The sequence below is a fragment of the Corythoichthys intestinalis genome, chromosome 16 (assembly GCF_030265065.1).
Source record: "Corythoichthys intestinalis isolate RoL2023-P3 chromosome 16, ASM3026506v1, whole genome shotgun sequence".
NCBI lineage: Eukaryota > Metazoa > Chordata > Actinopteri > Syngnathiformes > Syngnathidae > Corythoichthys > Corythoichthys intestinalis.
The window spans coordinates 42,450,385-42,472,858 of record NC_080410.1 but is presented as its reverse complement, the minus strand read 5'-3'; the positions used below and the strand labels follow the sequence as shown (position 1 = coordinate 42,472,858).

Genomic DNA, 22,474 nt, shown 5'->3' with positions numbered 1-22,474 from the left:
TGTAAAACAATGCAAACTGACTGCACAAAATTGCAAAGGTGGTGGGCGCGGATGCGCGTCCACAACCCGGAAGTAGTCCTCTCAACACACACGCGGTCAATTTGGCCACAAAACGTGGCGGCAACTAAGCACTTTACACTCAATCGGACTTACAACACATCGCACAGATGCTAAACGAACACATCACCTCACGGCATAAATGTGCAGCAAGCATATGATGTAAACAAAGCTTGCCAACCTGGAGCGATGACTGCCCGTCGTTGCTACAGCAAAGCTACGAAGCGGCCGCGCATGTAGGAAGTCCAACCTTTTGCTGATACCCTCCAGAATGAAGGAAAAATACTCACCTTCATTCATGGATATCCACAGATCAACATTCCCTCACAGCGTCTTGCGTCCCTCAACACTCGGCGCAAATGCCCACCCGCCTCAGTCCCACAACACATGTGACACGAGACCAAAACAGGAAATAGCTAAGAGGTTGTCATGGAAACACGTACCGGGAACCTTTTATTTGAGCATTTTCTATTCAAAATGCTCTTCGTACATGACTACAATAATCTTCATTTTACATACGTTATGAGGCGATGAAAAAAATAGTAACGCAGAGACACCAAGGAAACTAACTTTAATCAGATTACTGGTGTAGAAAAATGAACGCGTTAGATTACTAGTTACTGAAAAAAAAAATCAGATTACAGTAACGCGTTACTAACTAACGCTTTACTGACAACACTGCTATATCGTGATCATTTGTATCTCAAAAGGTTATACGATAGAATCATTATACATACAGTAAGGGTGTAACTAGGAGTGGGAACCTCAGGGCACCTCATGATACGATACGATTCGCGATACAAGGCTCACGATAACGATTATCTCACGGTATCATGATACAGGGGTTATCGATATATTGGTCAGAAATTTGATACATGATATTCTACGATATAACTGTTGAAAGGGGAAAAACAATATACCCTAATTTTCAGACTGTAAGCCGCTACTTTTTTCTCTCACTTTGAATCCTGCGGTTCATGGTTCAGTGCGGCTTATTCGTTGATTGATTTGGGTTAATAGATAGGACTTTATTTGACAGCGGCGGCATAAGACTGCCATAATGTCAAGTTCAAAAATAGACCCTTAGGTAGACATTTGTAAAATTACCCAAAAATAAGGAGAGAAGACACTCAGTTTTCTTGGCCAAGGAGAGCAAGGAGGGACTAGACAGAGAAATGCTAGATTACGCTGTACAGTCACCAAAATTGATCTAAAAAAAACCCTTGCTCTTTCTTTTATTAGGGGTTTGACCTAACACAGAAGGGTGCCGCCCTAAAGGGAGGGGGAAAGGAAGCTGGAGACACCCATGTGATTTTGGTTGGATATGTTTGAGCATGTAGGTGGAACTAACTAAATACACGTGTGTAAGCAAGGGCACTTAGGTAAAGTGGTCAGAATGACCCAGACACTTCAGTTATGCAACGCTGCGGCCATGGAAGATGTCCTCGAATGGAAGATTGTCCTCGAAAGTCTAGACGAAAGTCCAGACGTAAGATGCTGATGATGTCCTAGAAGGTCTAGTTACGCAATGTTGCGGCCATGAAGCAAGGCAGTTGTCACCCCGACCCTTTTTAACACTTTGTAACACTTAAACATTATACCTAGTATAGCAAGCAATAATCATTTACTGGTTATATCAAATAAGAAAAATATGGCAATATGTATTATGTATGTATTAGGTATATATGAACACAAGCAAATATTCAATCAATCAAGCAAATATTCAATCAACCCTCGATAATTAACTCAACACATAAGATCGCCAAAATTAGGACATGACACTAACATGAGCATTAATGAATGCTTATGACAGATGTCATTAAGTGTCATCTGGCAAATTATATCACCAACTCCATTTACAGTATGTCAATCCTGGATCTTTTACATCCATTCAAAGTGAGGTAATTTGACATCTGTCATAACCATTCATTAATGCTCATGGCAGTGTCATGTCATAATAATGATCGTTTTATGAAAGTCTTATTCTGACACTGTCAAATAAAGTAGCTAACTAGCAATTAATGAAACAACTGGAAAAGCAACTGAAGAAATAATTAGCACAGAACATGAATTTTGATATTTACATATGCAGAGCTGCAATGCATGGTCGGAGGCATGTTGGACGACAACAGTGTTGACAGCAGGTGTCGGGAGAGGTTGACTATCTCCCCCAAGTGGCCAGTGATGGCAAAATGATGCTTCTTGAATTAATGAAGCTTTGGAGCCAGTGGTTCATTTGGTTTTATGACAGACGTATGATGCCGCTGTCAAATAAAGTGTTAGCCGTTAATATCTTTTGGTGTAAAGATCCCATTCTACATTGAGTACAACTGGGGCTTATAGTCCAGTGTGGCTTATCTATGAACAAATGCCTTTTTCATGTCAAATTTGGTGGGTGGCGGCTTATAGTCCGGTGCGCCTTATAGTCCAGAAATTACGGTATTTCAAAATAGAAAAAGTACTGTTTAAGTCCTTTAATAAACAGTGACACCTTTTCTGTGCAACATTGCTGTAAAATATGAATCTACTGCAAATTGGGTACCTGCACATATAGAGGAAACAAACCACAACCACTGATATCTCTTGGAGAGATCATGATGAATGGCATCCTTAATTTCTTTAAAGTTTTAAATCTTTAAAAAAAATAAATAAATAAATAACAGTGCTGTAGGTGTCAGTTGAGCTTGGAGTGGGGCAATGATAAAATTGGTGGGTCTTTTCTTCGTATATGACCTTTGTTGCCAAAAGCATTGGTTTGAGCACTTCCACCATCTGCTTTAGCATTTGAGATGTCAGACTCAGTCACAATTTTCCTCAACTTAAAAACAACAAAATAAAACAAAAAATGTTAGTTACTTAATAGCTTTTGAGTCGAAATCCTGATTTTTTTGTTGCAAGTATTGAGTGAATTAAAAAAATATGAATTGAATGTATAGAAATTAGAGATGCACAATAATATCGGTCACCGATAATTATTGGCCGATAATGGCAATTATGACGTCACACAGATAATGCAGATAAAACAAAATTCAACCGATAATGCAATCCGATAATTATATACTTCATTTAGCCTCCAAATGTGCGCAATCAACAGTTTTGTCCAATTCTGCTAGTTTTAAGGAGGTGTTTTTGCAGTGTAGTAATGTGATATGTGTTAGGAATGGCTTACTTTTAAAGGCATTTTTGTGCAACTTGGTTGTTTACTCTCTAAGTAATTGTTGCCAAAAGCTTACCATTACACAATGTAATTGCCATTGTTTAGATGTTGGAATTTACTACTTGTTCACATTTGATGTGGAAAAAATAGCACTAAATTACATTTTTGCACAGTAACATTTGATCTTTGTATACTTTAAAATTTTACGTACATATTTGAATAGAATTATCGGCGTGACATTATCGGTTATCGGGTGGAAGGGGCAGGAAATTATCTGTCATCGATATCGGTTGAAATATGTATTATCGTGCATCACTAATAGAAATCAAAAATGCAATATTTACCTATTCTTAATATGTAGGCTACATTAATTATCATGCACATCACCTTATATATCTTGGAAGTTATTCAAACCATTTTTATAGCTTATTGGATCAAAATGGCAATAATAACAGTTTGTGTAGTAAACTAGATGGAAAGTGGTTCTCAAATAATATCAAATAAATCAGTAAATTCATGTAGGCTTGTTCAATATTCATTTTCATCCAGTGTAGGGTCCTGGTTTATTTTATATCACTCAACACCAAATGTCATCAAAATAATTCATGTAAATTAAAAAATCAATTACATTGCAAAACGTTCTTACCTCAAGTGATGACAGCAAAGCAGTGTAGAAATCAGTGTCCACTTCGTCACCAGCTGCCAGTGAACCTTATTTTTGTTAGATAATTCTTGCATACAGCAAAGTCCTTGTTCACCTTACTTCCTTTCTTTCTTTCTTGTTGGTGTAAAATCTAAAATGTGTCCACATGTGTGATTTGTAGTAATATTTTTGTCACTTTTTCCTCCACCGCTCCCACAAAGCTTTATTTTTTTTTCAACCCACTTGGAGCTTCCTCTCTTCTTCTCTAGACAACTTGTGCACACTTTACCTTCACCGCCACTCTTTAGCGCCCCTAGTGGACCGCCAAGGAATTGCTCAACAAACATTGAACAGTTTACAGCATCCAATGGCCAATATGTCAAATAAAAGTATCGATACTTGGAAGGAGCATATCGATAACCGATCGGGTTGCAAAATATCACGATATATCGCTGTATCGAGATATTGTCACACTCTTAGGTGTAACGGTACATGTACTTGTATTGAACCGTTTCGGTACGGGGTGCTCAGTTCGGAACGGAGGCGTACCGAACGAGTTTCTGACGTAACCCTTACTTTTCGAGGCTGTGTTAATGAGGTGTAAATTATATTTACTCTGTCTGCAACACTAGAGGTGTGCGAAATTTCCGATTCTTAGATTATTCGCGATTCGGCCGTGGAAGATTCGACAACGATTCACAAACATCCAAATTCCAATTATTGAAATATGTCAAGTAAAGCGGAAGTAAAACACACTTAGCGTGCCGCGCGGTCTTCGGGACGCAATGAGGAACGGAGCGAGAGTAGCTAAACATCATGCTTGTCATTAACCGGCCCCTTCGATAATGCCAATGCTCAACTCATGGCTCTAGCTCAACTCATGCTGCGAGATAAAAAAAACCCAACAACAACATTACCTGACTGTTGCTGACAGCTGCTACAAAGTATGTCCACATAATGGTACGGTCGATATCATATTTATGTAGGACTAGATGCATTACAGACTCGGTGGCGTTAGCAGCACATGTACATAAAGCTAGATACGGGCGTTAGTAAACGGCCGCCATCTTAAAGCAGTAGACTTCCCTGCAAGGCTGTTGTAGCGAACCTTCCGAGCGAACCTAATTAACTTTTTATCTAAAATACTCCTAAATCGGTAAAATATTGACTTGAATCTATCTTTAAAATAGTTTTAAAACTTTCACATGTCGAAAGTAGACAAATGGGAAATTATGGAATAACGGGAGCAATTTTAACAACTTTAACGGTTGATTCACAACATTAAATTCATTGAATGTAGGTTAAAGCTGCTGATACAGAATGGGGATTTGAGTATATTATTTAATGTTTTTAACTGTTAACTTGTTACTGAAATAGTCGTTTAAGCCTGCGAGGCTTTTTTTTTTTTTAATATATATTTTTTTTATCCAGTTTTTGTAACTAATGTACAAAACATTAAAATCAGCTAATAGCGGGGGGGGGGTCATCAATAATCGATTTATAATCGAATCGTAGCCTCTGAATCGTAATCGAATCGTTAGGTGCCCAAAGATTCCCACCTCTAACCAACACGGTAGGACAGTATATAACCCAGAAAGGTCAACGGCGCGACAACGTGGCCGCCGCGAGAACGCAGTGAAACGCGGGCGTTAAAGTCAATCAGCCAATGCACACCAGTCGCAGTGCGGCCGCGTGTTAGACTCGTCCCAGAAGTGGTTCAACGCGACGCACACGAAAAGAACGGCAGAGTTTATTATTTGACGCGAGACGCAGCCGTCCTGCGTCAATACTACTAGCTAGGATTGGGCAGACCGGAAGTCTGAAAATACGGTGGATCCGGTCGATTTTCAAACTAATATGCAATCGTAACCGTAAGTGGGAGGCTGCGAACGAATGTTCATTCGCTGCCACCCTCCCAGTTCAAATGGATTGGACGTCTACTAGTGATAAACTCGTTCCAATTCACAGCAAGAGCTTGTTTTCCTGTTTATTAGTTGTCTGTAGAATAGCCTAGAATGATTTCCTGACCAATATATCCATAGTCGTTGTATCGCCATATTGTCAGATCATTATCGTGAGCTTTGCATCGCGTGTCGTATCGTGAGGTACCAAGAGTTTCCCCACTCCTTGTCATGACAGAACATCACAATAGATTGATTTATTTACATTTCAAAAACCAGAAGCCATTCATTTACGAATGTGATTGCACTTAACTTTACATATTTAAATGTTCAGATATTAAGATTTGAATGAGGCAAAATAACATGCTTTTTCTCTCAAATACATTGTTATAATCATTTGTTTTGGATGTAATGTAATTATTTTCTGTATAGAAATTAAATTGGTGTTCAAAAAGTCTTTTTTTCAAACTTGAGTCTCGAAAAAGAAGGGGTCGTCTTATAATCAGGGCCGTCTTACAGTATATTCGGGCCAATATGATAACTATCTAAAAAGTCCAAAATTATTGTTTTTTTTTTTTTTTTTTTTTTAGGAGTGTCAAATTTATCGCTTTAACGGGCGGTAATTATTTTTTTTAATTAACCACGTTAAAAATATTTGACGCAATTAACGCATGCACGGAATTACCCGTTCACGCGTTGCATCAAACAGTTTACAATGACGCCGTTTTAGGACATTGGGAGCGAAAAGGCAGAGAAATGCAAGAGGACAGGCGATCATTGACGATCAGACCATCTTTATCTTAACATGCTTAATTGAATACAACGAACATATTGTATACCATTTGCAGCCGCTACTGACGGTCATGGTTGCCCAACTTCCCATCATGCCTTTGGGCAGAGCGGGAGACGATCTTTTTATTAACACGCTTAATTGAACACAACGTAGACAATATTGTATACCATTTGCAGTCACCACTGACAGTCATGGTTGCACAACTTCCCAGCATGCATTTGGGCAGAGCGGGAGACGATCTATATGTTAACACGCTTAATTGAACACAACGTAGACAATCTTGTATACCATTTGCAGCCACCACTGACAGTCATGGTTGCCCAACTTCCCATCATGCTTTTGGGCGGAGCGGGAGACGATCTTTTTGTTAACATGCTTAATTGAACACTACGCAGACCATACTGTATACCATTTGCAGCCACTACTGACAGTCATGGTTGCACAACTTCCCAGCTTGCATTTGGGTGGAGCGTGAGTCGATCTTTTTCCTAAAACGTTTAATTGAACATAACGCAGAACATACTGTATACCATTTGCAGCCCCCACTGACAGTCATGTTTGCCCAACTTCCCATCATACATTTGGGCGGAAAAGTTAAGTCGCTACAGTATCATTTAGTGAAAGCACAACAAAAATAATATTCCTATCTCTTAAAAAATAATGTTCACAAAAAGAAAAGCGCTCAATGCAAAGAGAACTGGCATTCCTTATCAAAATAGCTATGCAAAATACACATCAAACTTACTCAGACTTTGACTACTACTTACTATCTTTGACTAGAGCTCTAATTTAAAACTCGCCATTGACACCTTGTGGTGTATTTTCAATCACTACTTTATCTTTTCATTCCAACAATAATTTACAGAAAAATATGGCATATTTTAGAGATGGTTTGAATTGCGATTCATTACGATTAATTCATTTTTAAGCTGTGATTAACTCGATTAAAAATTTTAATTGTTTGACTGCCCTAATTTTGTTTAATGATGGATGATACACTGTCCTCCAGTGGCAGCGTTGGGTCTGGCTGGACTGTCAGCTTGTATGACTTGAGAGCAGACTCAGACGTCTGACATGGATAATTGTGTACGCAGGTCATATAAAAGGTAGTATAAGGGCATGTTTGAGAATACAGTCTAGGCTAGGGGGTGGGACAAAACATCGAAATGATAATATATTGTGATAATTTGTATCCTAAAAGGTTATTGATATGCTCCCGCGAAGAACCATTATACAGGTAGCCCCCGGGATACGAACGATTTCCGTTCCTACGCTGCCGACGTAAACTGGATTTCCGCGTAAATAAACCCTGGAAGTGCCCCTACAAAATAACTATCCAAAAAGTCCAAAAGTATTTAATTTATTTAATGATGGAGGATACACTGCCCTCTGGGGGCAGCGTTGGGTCTGGCCGGACTCTCGTCTTGTATGACTCATGAGCAGACTTAGACGTCTGACGTGGATAAAGGATAGCTGCGCTCTGGTTTGGCCCACATATGGCTGTAAGTTGTTTCAGCTAATTTTATGTGTGTGTATGCATTTGTAATAAAGTTTACAGCTACAGTTTGTGGATTTAGGCATGAGTGATTTACAATGAGAATTCTAAATACTTTAGCTTTGTAGCATTTAAGCTAGCAGACTTTTGTTAGGAAAATTAGGCTAATTTAATGTACTAAATTTACATATTGATCAGACTAGATAGATGTTTGAACACTACTTGTTTTGTCAAGTGTTTTATTGTTAAAATGCATGTCGTTTTGAACATCAGTGTACATATGTGTGTTTTAGCTTTACAAATTGTCAAAAGTGAAGAAAGTAAAAAGCTTCTAAAAGCACAATTACCTTGTTTGATGTCTGTCAAGCGCAATAACTTCACGTTAAATGAGGACAGAACGTGTAATATTAATATAGTAAAAAAATAAGATACTGTGAGGTACAATAATGTACTGTTACATGATTAAAAATTAAAAACGACTGGAGGCAAAATGGCGGACGAGACTCCGGCATCGGCCTTTAAGTACCCCAAAATAACTATCCAAAAAGTTAAAAAGTATTGTATTTTGTTTAATGATGAAAGATACACTGCCCTCGGAACAACTTCACGTTAAGTGAGGCCAGAACACCTCATATTAATAAAATAAAAGTAAAAAATAAGATACAGTGAGGTACAATAAGGTATTGTTTATGCGACTAAAAAAACAAATACGACTGGAGACAAAATAGCGGACGAGACTCCGGCGTTGTAAAGTCAGAATCACGTAAGTCAAGTACGTGGTGACCCAGGGACTACCTGTATATCATTTTTAGGGCTGCTGCTATTGATTATTTAAGTAATCGATTGATCTATTGATAAGTTAGTTCAAATAATCGAGTAATCGGATTACGAAGATTTAATGCTTTGCAGAATACATTTTAGGACACGGAAGACAGAGGAAAAAGTGTTGATGTTTGCTAGATTGCAATTTCAAAAGACCATTAAATGCAAATACAAAATAAAATTCCTGAGGGTTGCTTCAAACGATGCAGAATTACACTTTCATTTCACAAAGGGCAATAAATGTATTTAAATAAATTAAAATAACTGAGCTTCGCCTCGAACGGTAAAAAAAAATAAAAAAAAAAATAAAAAAATGAGGATCTATGTACAAAAAGGAACAATTGGCTAACTTGCACAGCAAAAGTCCGCTAGCTTAAATGCTATAATTTTTTTTAATAAAACTTTATTTTTAAAGCTCTTAACAAATTGTTCAAACAAATATTCCTATAAAAAGCTGCTAAATGAACTAACTTGCAAATACATAAACAAATAAACGCAAACAAAAACTTACTTTATGTTGGTCTTAACAGGGAGCAGCTGGATTCAGCCACTGTTGCCACAATGCAATGTATCCATCCAAATCAATAAAACTCGCAACACAAACCAAAACAAACCATTACAGGGTCACTCTAATTAAACGAATCCCTGAAGCAGCAAAATTTTATTCAAAGCTTTTTTTTTCCCTAATCGAGTTACTCGATTTAATTGATCAATCGTTGTAGGAATAATCGTTTTCAATAAGTAATCGTTAATCTAATCGTTTTTCCTTTTCTGTAACCTGAAGTCAACTGGAAGTGACCCATGAATTCGTGAGTGACTGAAAACCAACAGCAAATGCCCCAAAATTAAACTCATTGATGGCCATTGATCACCATAGACGTTTAATTCGTTTGAAATGGGGGGGGGGGATTGGGCGTTTACTAGTGCTAAACTCAGTTCAATTCACAGCAGAAGGATGCAAAGAACTTATGTTTCTATTTACTTGTATAGTAAAATATTGTACGATGAGTTCCTGACCCAAATATTGATAACTGTTATATCGCCATATTGGGAGACAATTGTTATCATGGGCCGTATCGTATCGTCAGGGACTCAGAGGTTCCCACCCCTCGTCTAGGCCTGAACTGTATTTCCGAGCTTTACCCTTCGTAAATATGTTCACACTTCACTCCAGTGTGAATTATCCTAGACACAATAATAGTGCTTCACTTTTAAATAGGCACAATTAGAGTGTATGTAACAGGCTAAACAGGTTGCAAATATACAGTGTGTAACTAAAGGCGTGTCTGCTTTTTCTTATATTAACGCCCATGTAAGTATTACTCAAATGTCCACTTTGCAAAAAGAAAAAAAAAAAACGCCACATTATCCTCACTCTTGCAGGCTGTAATGTACAAAGTATTTCGTCAATAAAGACAATTCTGGTCCATTTGATAAAATATTTATTCATTGAACCAATAGGTGTTTGTTTTTAGTTGACAGCCTTACTTGCTTAAGGTAGAAGACCTTTCATCTGCTTGATAATTTGCTTCTTTTGGTTCAGCTACCAAAAAAAAAACCAAAAAAACATGCAAACTATTTACCACATATGGAAGCTCATTCCCGCCACAAAAAAGTATGAAAACATTTTTAAAACTTTTTTTTTTTTTTAAATCAATAAAACAAGAAGCCCAGTGGAATGTTTTTTCTTTTTTTTTTTTTTTTTTTTTTTTCTTTTTTTTTTTTTTTAACAGGACAAGTGAAAGCTAACATTTCCGGGTCGAATGAAGGGGGCTGTCAGTTGAACTCTTTAAAATTTGCAATAACTGCAAAACCTTGGCAGCACAAATGGAACTTTTTACAGCACAAACTAGCACAAACGTAGCACAAACAAGTGGCACCACTTTGGGTCCATTTTGCAGTCAATGGGGTCGGGCTGCGTGATGTCATCACTACAAATTAAAAGACGAAATATCTACAAAACTCTTGCAGCACAAACACAAATAGCACAAACAAAGCACAAATGATTGACACTAGGCATGTGCCGCTGTGAGATTCTGAAGGTATGATAACCTTAAGCAAAAATATCACGGTATTGCAATTACAGCTCTAAAATGTGTTACTTTGAGAAATCTGGGTTATTTAAAAAAAAAAAAAAAAAAAAAAAAAAAAGTTGTTTAATTAATAAAATAAAACAAATTTTAAGTTTAAGTAAATGTAAAAAATAAATAATAACTGCAATATTCTAAATACAATAAATGCAGTCCTTTACAGCTCAAAATTACCATCAGAAGAAAGATAATTGAATTATTTTCCATAAAAAGCATGTGTGTATGACTCGGTATCATGTTTACATGATACACATCCTCTCTTTCTCAACACAGTTGCCAGGGAGAAAAAACACACCACGTTTTACCAATGCTAGACACTAAACACGCTGGAGTTAGCTCTCATAGCTGGTGGTAAACGTTCATGACAGTGTTTACTAATCCTGCAACGATTAATCGATTAACTCGAGTATTCGATTCGAGAAAAAAGATTCGAATTAAATTTTGCTGCTTCGAGTATTCGTTTAATTAAAGTGGCGTTGTAATGGTTTGTTTTTGAAAGTGTTTGCATTTAGTTTTATTGATTTGGGTGAATACACTGCGCTCTACTCTGCCTCATCTTACATGGCCAAATCCAGCTGCTCCCTGTTAAGACCAACATAAGCTAGGTTTTTGTGTGAGCTAATTGAGCTAAGTTTAAAGGTATATTTAGCCAGTTTTTGTGGGAATATGTGTCTGATCCATTTGTTAAGAGCATTGTAAAACAAAAGTTAGTATTTTATAGCATTTTAGCTAGTGGACTTTTGCTATGTAAGTTAGCCAATTGTTCTTTTTTTGTACATATGTAGATCCTTATTTTTTTTTTTTATACCGTTTGAGGCCCAGCCCGTGTATATTTATAATTGCTCCTTACCTAATTAAATGTTTTATCCGATTACTCGATTAATCGATAGAATTTTCGGTCGCATACTCGATTACTAAAATATTCGATAGCTGGAGCCCTAGTGTTCACTAACCTTTAATTTTGGATAAATGCGAAATCATATTGGAGGTATTGCCTGCTCGGCAGCCACCCTCTGCAAACATGTTTTACATGTCTGTTGGCCCTCCTTCTCTAAGCCGCGACCGTCTGTAACTTTTCTGTAGCCGAAGTATTCCCATACCAGCGATTTCATTTTCTTCGATTGAGGGAAAAAGTGCAGGGGTTTCACCTCCTTCAGCCATCAGCACAGCTGACTCACTGACACTGAGCAACAACCGGTGGGGGAGGGTTGAGCCTCGCAGCTGCAAGCGAAGGATCGCTCCCTAAATTTTTTGGACATAAAAAATAGCCAATACCGTAGAGACGGTATGACGTAAAATTTTTGCAGTTTCATACCGTTTTCATACCACGGTATACCTTGAAGTTGATAATTAGCACATGTCTGATTGAAACAATTTTAGCTATTTTGAATCAAATTGGGCTTGTTGACCTCAGATTGACCTATAAGAGAATTGTAAATATCTCAAAAATGATAGCACAAACGAAAGTTTTTACGGAACAAACGTAGCACGATTGACATCATTTTTATATCGGTCTGCGTCTGATTGGGGGTGCCAATTTCATGGAGGTGTTTGTGAAGGTATTCTTTTTATTGACAAAAGGCAGTACAACAATGTGAATTGTGGTTTTATTTGCACACTGCACAAGCACTGCACAAGTATAGGACACCTTCACAAATACAAATAGCTTAGTTTTTGTAGGGGTTTTTTTGTGGCGGGACTGGGCTTCCATAACTACAGGTTTATGCACACGCTCCTGCCTCCAAATTGCCTGTGGAAGGACAGATAGTTTTTCCAGGATTTTGGTTTGAATAAAAGCATTTGTGGCACTGCAAATTCAAAGATTTTAAAGCTTTGTCATGGGCGTTTTTAAGCACGCTATTGGTATTATTTCTATGAGAGCAATGAAAACTAAGTATTAAAAGCAGAGTTACAATAAGTGGTACAACCTCGTTCGTAATTCTGAAGTTACTAAGGCCTTCATTCACATATAAAGTAAAGCAGTGGTTCTTAAAGTATGGTATGATTACCATTAGTACAGCTTAGTTATATTTAACTTTTAAATTCAATGATAGGTTTTTATTATTAACACAAGACCGACTACGGTACTGTATTTTAAGATCGTTATGCTTGTACTTAGGGGATGTTTACATGGTGACTCTCCGAGAAGACGAAAAATTTCATGTTTGCATTTATATGGTTCCGTCTCCATTCGAACAATGTCGCAATTCCGCATGAAAACGATGTAGTATTCATGCCAGGCCCTAGGGGGCAGTGCAGATTTACAAGGCGACAGCGAATGATGCACTTTGACCTCCTCAGCTCAGAAGACAACATGCCCGCCCGCTCCAAGCAATGGCATTTTCTTTTGTTCAAAAAGGCACAAAAATGGAAAAATTCAACACATTTAAATTAAAAATATTATAAAAACAGTAAATTAAAGCCGACGTTCTGCCATATTTGCTGTTTTTAACGTTTAGTAGCACCGCTGCAAATGCCCAATGTGACATGTACGAGTGCTGACGTTAACGACGCGGTCCCGCGCCGCGGGAGCTTTTGATATGCATGCAGAGCAAGCCCCCCTCAAGCCCCCGCAATTGAATTCTTCCACTTTGGAGGCAGGATTCCAAGGTTTGCGTCTTTGCCACTCCGCAACACAGTCATTGCATCTTCGTGTTGCAGAGTCGCCATGTAAACTGCCCCTTAAAGAACTAAATAATTTTTAGGATGGTACTTACTGTAAAAAGTTTAATGGCCACTCACGTATAGTATATGCCACTGTTAATGTCTTGTTTTAGGGTTTGAGTCTACAACTACTGATGCAAACTGCAGTTTTCAAACATTGTTAAAGATTTTAATTAGCAACATGACAAGTAAATCAAAGTCTCAAAAATGCTGAGTCTAGGTGGAACGACCATTCTAACCTGACTACTGAGCACTGAGAATTTTGAAAATTGGATGATTGGAGGACGTTTTTGGCAGAGTTGTCCGATCGGCCGACACCTGCATTTTAACCCCTTCAGACCGAAGCATGCTGCTGAAGGACATGACGCGTTTGCGTCTGCAAACCAATAAATAAACTGAATTTAGTTGTTATTGCCACTTCTGGGAGATGATTGGCTGAAACTTTACCCATCGAAATCAAATCATGAGTTTTGGCACGCCCCCTTTGCTATTTTTGGCTCTTTGAAAATGGCTGACCAAACGCAACTTCAAAAAGGATAAAGTGCTCATTATTATTAAAAATAACCAATAACGCAATGAAATATCCCTGACCAAAAAAATGCACTCTGTTCTAGTTTGTCAGTAGAGTAAAAATCAGCACAAATTTTTTTTTTTGCCCAGCAGAAAAAAATACAGGTCTGAAGGGGTTAAAATGATATCGAATAATATCCACTTTGGTTTTTGCATGCTGCCTTTAATGTGAATGCCTTCCGCCTTTGTACAAGGGCTGGTCACAGCTTAGCACAGCAATTATGCTTGTTGACCAATCAGATGTCACCAAACTAAGATGCTTGGGTTTTGTCATGTGAGCATTATCGTTATTTAAGCAACACTAGGTAACTTTTCAACCTTTATAAAATATTTTCATAACGTTTGTGATAAAATGTCAACTGACAACTAGTGAAACCTCTTTTATATCTTGAGGGGGCCAGTACCACTTTCACCGGCACTAATTAAATTTGCGGAGGGTGGCAGGAAACCTGACCAAAAAAAAAAAAGACTGCAAATGTGCTGACTGCTTTACAGCATAGGTCACTTTCCCCTTTCCCCATTCATTAAAAAGACCGAAGTCGATGCGAACTCTTTCGCGCGAATCCTACAAAATGGCAGAGCAACAAAAGAGACAAGAAGTTTTGTCCACGGAGGGGAAAAAAAGGGAGGCTACCTGGAAATACAGAATAAACATTGGGCCGGCTTTCACCCCCGGACGCGACGCCCTAACCCCCCCCCCACCGGGTCTGGTGTTGGGGTGAGCCAACGGTAGCTAACTGTCATATGCTATTGTTTAGCCACAACTGGATTCATTACCTTATGACTGTTCATTCTTCATACAGCTGCTGGAAACAGAAATGTTGGCGACCGGGAGATTGATTTTTGATTAATTGATGAATTTACGAAACTGCGGGAGTGTGCTGGTCGTCATGGGATACGCATTCTTCCTTAAGGATAAACACTACCGCTTTTGTCCACCGACGTCGCTAAAATCGACCATAACTGAAAAGTTACAAAGTGTTGCTTTAAAGCATCCAGTGGGGCATCAGATTACAATTAGCCATAATATGTTAAGTCTACGACCACATATATCGGCGAAGTGGATTGGCCAATATCTGATTATCGGTTAAAAAGTCATTATCGGACAACTCTAGTTTTTGGAATTGCTTTAAATTGTATCACTTGCCCCTCAAATCTATTATTAAAAGACGATAATTTGTCAAAGAGCAGTTTGGCCATAACAATAGTAGGTCATATACAGTAGTCAGCAATTGTATTATTTTTTTTTTTTTTGTTAGTTCATTAGTAGGCCTGCACAATATATCGTTTTTTTGTTTTTGATTGTTGTTTTGCTTCATAAAAGCACCAAGTGTGCAGAGACATGGCCTCCTGGATCCCTTTTATCAGAGCTGGGTAGGGTAGCCAAAAATTGTACTCAAGTAGGGTAGCGTTACTTCAAAATAATATTACTCAAGTTAAAGTAATCATTAGTAAAAACGTATTTGGTGAAAAGAATACTCAAGTAATGAGTGAAATTATGAGTAACTGCTTACAATGTTTGATTTTTATTATTATTGTTATTCTTAAATATGGTATTTTTTTTCTCAGCACATCCAGCAAATACTTAATTTTTTTTACGGTGATTGAACAAGCAGGCGTAATAGAAGAACGGCAAGCTTGAATCTGATTGGTATATTGGAGTCATGTGATTATTGTTACGACATCTCATTGTTAAAACTGTTGGCATCTCTGACAAAAATAAAGTCAATATGTAGAATAAAGACGAAAAATTTAATGACTAGTGTAGCCCAAAGTAGCGTTTCTTCTTTACGAATCTACTCAAGTCAATGTAAAGAGTACATTTTTCTCAAAAATATTACCCAAGTGAATGTAACGGAATAAATGTAACGCGTTACTACCTACCTCTGCCTTTTATATATGTCAATCTTCATCATTCACAAATCAACCCACTTAGCCTGGAATAAACGGCATTATATGAATGCAATGCGGTCATGGTGAGTCAACCATAGTATCTAACCTAATTCTTTTAGTTTTAATATCGCAAAATATATCGCAATATATCGAAAACCCCCAAAAAATCGCAATGTCAGCTTCTTCTCATATCGTTCAGCCCTATTCGTTAGGGTGGATTCTAGAGGCGTTTGAATGGCTTCTTCCATGTTTTCTTTTTAAATACTCAAAGATGGCGGCCACAATAAGATTGTCATCCGTACATGAAACTTGAAAACATGAACAAAAAGTTTTAAAACCCCTGTTGATGTGCTAGAAGTGCCACCAATAATTTTTAACATACAGTCCCTGACAAAAGTCTTGTCACTTATCCGTTTTGTAGAAACAATTGCTAATTACCTGACTTTTATTTATTCAATTGGTTTCAGAAATGGCTCATATGAAAGCTAAGACCCTCCCGAATAATGTTGAATGTAGAAAAATATATTTGTTTCACTGAAAAAAGATTTATCATTTAATGAAGACATAAAGGTCAAATTTTGGCAAGACAAAAGTTTTGTCGCCTACAGAAAGTAGTGTGAAAATTGAACAAAAAATGTACTTCAAATTAGAGTTTTTTGAGTGAATCTCGGATCCAAGCGGGCTCCAGTAGGTCTCCTGCAATATTTGCGGCCACTGTGGTGTAATTCAATGGAAGATTCATCTGAAAAATTCACCTTTTGCCACAAAACAGTGAAGTTTGGTAGTGGCAAAATCATGGTCTGGGGTTACATCCAGTATGGGGGTGTGCGAGAGAGCTGCAAGGTGGAAGGCAACATAAATAGTCTGAAATATCAACAAATCTTAGCTGCCTCTTACATTCCTAACCATAAAAAGTGACAAATTCTGCAGCAGGATGGAGTAGGATGAAAGAGCAAGCATGGAAGACGAAACCCAAGAATGTTGATGAACTCTGGGAGGCATGCAAGACTGCTTTCTTTGATGTTGCTGATGACTTCATCAATAAATTGTATGAATCCTTGCCGAACCGCATGGAAGTCATACAGAATATTAAATTTGGATCTCACAGCACCACTACTTAATACACTTGTGTGATGTAACATATTTTTTACTTTGAAGTACGTTTTTTGTTCAATTTTCACACTACTTTCTGTAGGCGACAAAACTTTTGTCTTGCCAAAATTTGACCTTTATGTCTTCATTAAATGATAAATCTTTTTTCAGTGGAACACATTTTTACATTCAACATCATTTGGGAGAGTCTTAGCTTTCATATGAGCCATTTCTGAAACCAATTGAATAATTAAAAGTCAGGTTATTAGCAATTTTTTCTACAAAATGAATAAGCTTCAATACTTTTGTCAGGGACTTTAGTTTTTGTTGGTCTTTTAAAAAAATTTTTTTTAACTGTTTTGAAATCAAATTTAAATATCTGTTTACATAAACCTGAAGTGGTCTTCAAAGTGCTTTGCAGCAACATAAAATAATAGTGCATGGTAAATAAAAGGCAGGAAAGTACTATATAATAAAATTGAGGGGGGAAAAAAAACAATACAATGCGATAAAAGTCATTACAACAAATGAAACAATTTTTTTTTAACAACCATTAGCATTTTCAAAATACAATGAAGACCCAATCAGTAGGCTAGTATCTACACAAAGTGCACATTTTGGTGCTAATCCAAATGAGGATTTTCCAGCCTAGTCCGAAGCTACTTGTTCCTCGGTTGTGGTCTTTTCAAAATGCCACGCGGTCGTCGTGATTCTTCCTCTGATCAAGTTTGTCCGTCCGACATCCACTGAGGCCGACACGTGACGATGACACTCCTGTTGCGGAGGGTGTGTCGGGATGGAGAGCGCTAAGGGCAGTGCAAGAACTTTAGTGCCCTTCCTGCACACCCTGCTTGCCCTGCGCCCTCATCCTCTGCCCCCACCCCACCCCTCCTGTCACCATATGTTTAGATGCTGGCCAGAAGATTCGCCGGCGCATTGGGGTGGATCAGACGACCCCACAGAGGGAGGGAGAGCAGGGGGGGGCACGGCAGGGGGTGGCCTGCCAGTCAACTTCCAGTACAGGTCAGTACAGGACCGCATGAGCACCTCCCTCTCCCCCTCCTGCTCATACCCTCCATTCTGATGGCAGCCCTGCCCCCCAACTCAAATCCAGCCGTGATGTATTTAACGCGACGTGGAAAAACTTGCACGTCGTCCTGTAGGGCTGCGTTGATTACTGCAAAAAATAAAAACAACTCAAATAATTCGATTAGAATATGGTCGAAGCAAAACATCCGCACCAAGGAATCATTTTTCCACTTAGACTTACCGTAATTTTCGCACTATAAGGCGCACCTGACTATAAGCCGCCATCCACCAAATTTGACGCGAAAATGACTAGGGCTGCAGCTATCAATTATTTAAGTAGTCGATTAATCGATGAACTAGTTAGTTCGAATAATCGAGTAATCGAAAAGGAACATTAAAAATTAAAATACCTAAGCTAAGCCTCAAACGGTATTAAAAAAAAAAAAAATCTATGTATAACAAAAGAACAGTTGGCAAAAGTCAGCTAGCTTAAATGCTATAAAATGCTAACTTTTTTTTAAACAATGCTTTTAACAAATGGTTCTGACACATATTCCTACAAAAAACGGCTAAATATGCCTATAAACTAAATTATAAATGCCTTAAAAAACATTAGCTCAAACAAAAACTTTGCTTATGTCCATCTTAACAGGGAGCAGTTGGATTCAGCCATGTGAAATGAGGCAGACCAGAGGGCAGTGTATCCACCCTAATCAATAAAACTAAACGCAAACACTTTCAAAATAAACCATTACAACGCCACTTTAATCAAACGAATACTCGAAGCAATAAAATTTAATTCGAATTTTTTTCTAATCGAATACTCGAGTTTATCGATTAATCGTTGCAGCACTAAAATGACATTTGTTCATAGATGAACTGCACTGGACTATAAGCCGCAGTTGTCCTCACTGTATTATGGGATAGTTACACCAAAACATATTAACCGATGTTCTGGCAAAATGTCCTACATTGGCAAAACGTCTTACATGAGGCGAATTTGACACCCAAAGTACTACCGTGCACTCTGAAGTTGTTTTGTTTGGTTGCATACAGGCAGAACGTACTAAAAAAAATGTCTTTAGAAAATACTCAAATGGAGTTTTGTCAAATAAGGACGGTTTAAATACGCTACATGACTAATGTGGTCAACTGCTTTAAAGCTGCCACAAAAAAACACAATGATTAAAAGTATGAGAGGGAAATACATGCAAAAAGTATTTTTAAGGCAACAAAAAGGTAATTAAAAAACTCAATAAATACAAAAATAGTGAATACTCGCTACTTTTAACCGATGTGCGCATGCGTGCGGATGCTTGCGCAAGCGCGCTGAGCATTGTGTAGGACGTTTCACCACGTACAGCATCATACGACTGTCATTAGACCAAATGAACCACCATTAAGCGTTGAACCAATTGGCTGCAAAGCTTCATTGCTTCAAGAAGCGCCATTTGGCCATCACTGCCCCCTTGGGGGAGACCTTCCACCTCTGCTGCCACTTACTGTTAACATGGTTGTTGTCCAACATGCCTCCTAGCATGCATTGCAGTGCTACAGATGTTTAAATAACAATCAAAAATCATCTTCTGTGCTAATTATTTATTCAGTTACTGTTCCAGTTGTTTCATGAATTGCTAGTTATGGTATTTGGTAACACTTTTTTTTTTGACTGTGGCGCCATAAGACTTTCATTAGACAATCATAATTATGACATGACACTTTCATGACCAATAATAAATGCTTATAACAGATGTCACTTAGTGTTATCTGGCAAATTATCTCACATTTGAATGGATGTAAAAGATCCGAGCTGGACATCAATGAAGTTAGAGACACCTAATGACATCTGTCATGAACATTCAGTAATGCCCATGATTAGAAGTGTGCGAAATTTCCGATTCTTCGATTATTCGCGATTCAGCCGTGGAAGATTCGAGAACGATTCACAAACATCCAAATTCCGATTATTGAAATATGTCAAGTAAAGCGGAAGTAAAACACACTCAGCGCGCCGCACGGTCTTCGGGACGCAATGAGGAACTGAGCGAGAGTAGCTAAACATCAAACTTGTCATTACCCGGCCACTCGGGTAATGCCAATGCTCAACTCACGGCTCTAGCTCAACTCATGCCGCAAGTTAAAAATACAATAATACCTGACTGCTGCCGACAGCCGCTACAAACTACGTCCATATCATGTTACGGTAGATATAATATTTATATAGGACTAGATGCAGAAATAGACTCGGTGGAGTTAGCAGCACATGCACAGAAAGCTAGATGCGGGCGTTAGTAAACGGCCGCCATCTTAAAGCAGTAGACTTCCCTGCAAGGTTTTTGTAGCGAACATTCCAAGCGAACGTAATTAACTTTATATCTAAAATACTCCTAAATCGGTAAAATATTGACTTGAATCTATCTTTAAAATAGTTTTAAAACTTGTCGAAAGTAGACAAAAGGGAAATTATGGAATAACGGGAGCAATTTTAACAACTTTAACGGTTGATTCACTACATAAAATTAATTGAATGTAGTTTAAAGCTGCTGATACAGAATGGGGATTTGAATATATTATTTATTGTTTTTAACTGTTAACTTGATACTGAAATAATCGTTTATTTAAGCCTGCGAGGCTTTTTTTTTTTTTTTTAAATAAAGTTTTTGTAACTAATGTACAAAACATTAAAAGCAGCTAATAGCGGGGGGGGGGGGGGGGGGGGGTCATCAATAATTTATTTATAATCGAATCGTAGCCTCTGAATCGTAATCGAATCGTTAGGTGCCCAAAGATTCCCACCTCTACCTATGATAGTGTCATGTCATAATTATGACGGTCTTATGACGCCGCTGTCAAATAAAGTGTTACCTATTAACCCAAATAAATCAACAAATAAGCCACACTGTACCATAAGCTGCACGATTCAAAATGAAGGAAAAAAGTAGCGGCCTGTAGTCCAAAAATTACGGTATGTTACTTCGTCCGTTCATGTCATGTCTAGGGCGCCGTACAATTCTGCACTTTCACTTGTTGACAACCACATAACTCATCAGACCAGGGCCCTCCCCCATATTAAAGCCATACATGCTCATAGTCAAAAACAACTGTAGAACCTGAAGGATTGTTATAAAAAGTTTAATCTAGGCTAGTAATAAAAAAAACAACACTTTGATTATTCTATAGAATTCTATAGCATAATTAACAAAATACTCAGTAGCTGCAGCCCTATCACCTCCGCTCAATTTGATACACATTGAGGAATATTTATTACGCTTGTCTACATTGTCCTATCTTATGCTTTCACAACTGGAATTGGTGTTGTGGTCAGGTGTAGCCAAATCATTCATTTGTGGTTGTCTTGAATGTGCTGTCATCATGGAAAAGATGGTGTCATCCTCTTCAGTCCTCACTCATCACATCCAAAAGTCATCCGCCGGCTTTGTTTTCTTTCGTCGAAAGTTACTGCCACACCAACGTGTTCATAATCCACCCGTTGTGATGTCATAATAAGCTTGTGTTTATTCTATCACGACCAGACAGTCGCCATTAATGTAAATGACACATCTCTCACGACTTCAGCGGTGATTGGATTTAATGAGATACACAGGGGTAGCTTTAATGAATGTGACGCCCAGTTGGAAGTCTTAATAACGTGAAATTAATTAGTTTTGGGCCTCATAGAAAGTTGTCGCTAACTGTTGCGCTACAGCGATGTTTTTTGTTTCACACTTTAGAACAAATTGACAATTACAGCAACACAGTATATCCATCACTAGTACTTTATAGTACTTAAAGGGTAAGTTCAGGATTTTTGATATCAGGCTTAGTCTTCGCGTTAGCGAGGGTTTAATTAGTCGGTGGAGTTGATTTCAACAAATTCCATGTACCGTAATTTTCGGACTATAAGCCGCTATTTTATTCACTTATTTTGAATCCTGCATCCATCATTCAAACACATTCCAACAAAAAAAATCTAAATATACTTCTAAACTAAATGATAAATACATAACGAAACATATTAGCGCAAACAAAAACATAACTTATGTTGGATTCAGCGATGTTAGACGAGCAAATAAAGTGTTACCGGTTAATATCTTTTGCTCTAAATATCCCATAATACAGTAAGGACAGCTGAGGCTTATAGTCCAGTACGGCTTATTTGTTGATTTATTTGGATTAATGGGTAACACTTTATTTGACAGCGGCGTCATAAGACTGCAATAAGATCATGGGCATCGATGAATGCTTATGACAGATGTCATTAAGTGTCA

General features: G+C 37.9%; 1 protein-coding gene across 5 annotated transcripts in view; it reads left to right on the top strand.

Moving 5' to 3' along the window:
* pbx4 (pre-B-cell leukemia transcription factor 4) overlaps window positions 1-22,474 on the top strand; it is a 94,299-nt gene that overhangs the window by 2,562 nt on the left and 69,263 nt on the right. For 3 of the 5 annotated variants that reach the window (XM_057860848.1, XM_057860847.1, XM_057860850.1), the window contains exon 3: window positions 18,087-18,200. The exons of the other annotated variants lie outside the window; for them this stretch is intronic. In XM_057860848.1, coding sequence (XP_057716831.1) covers window positions 18,087-18,200 — 114 coding nt within the window. The remainder of the gene's footprint in view (window positions 1-18,086; window positions 18,201-22,474) is intronic. 5 annotated transcript variants of the gene reach the window in all.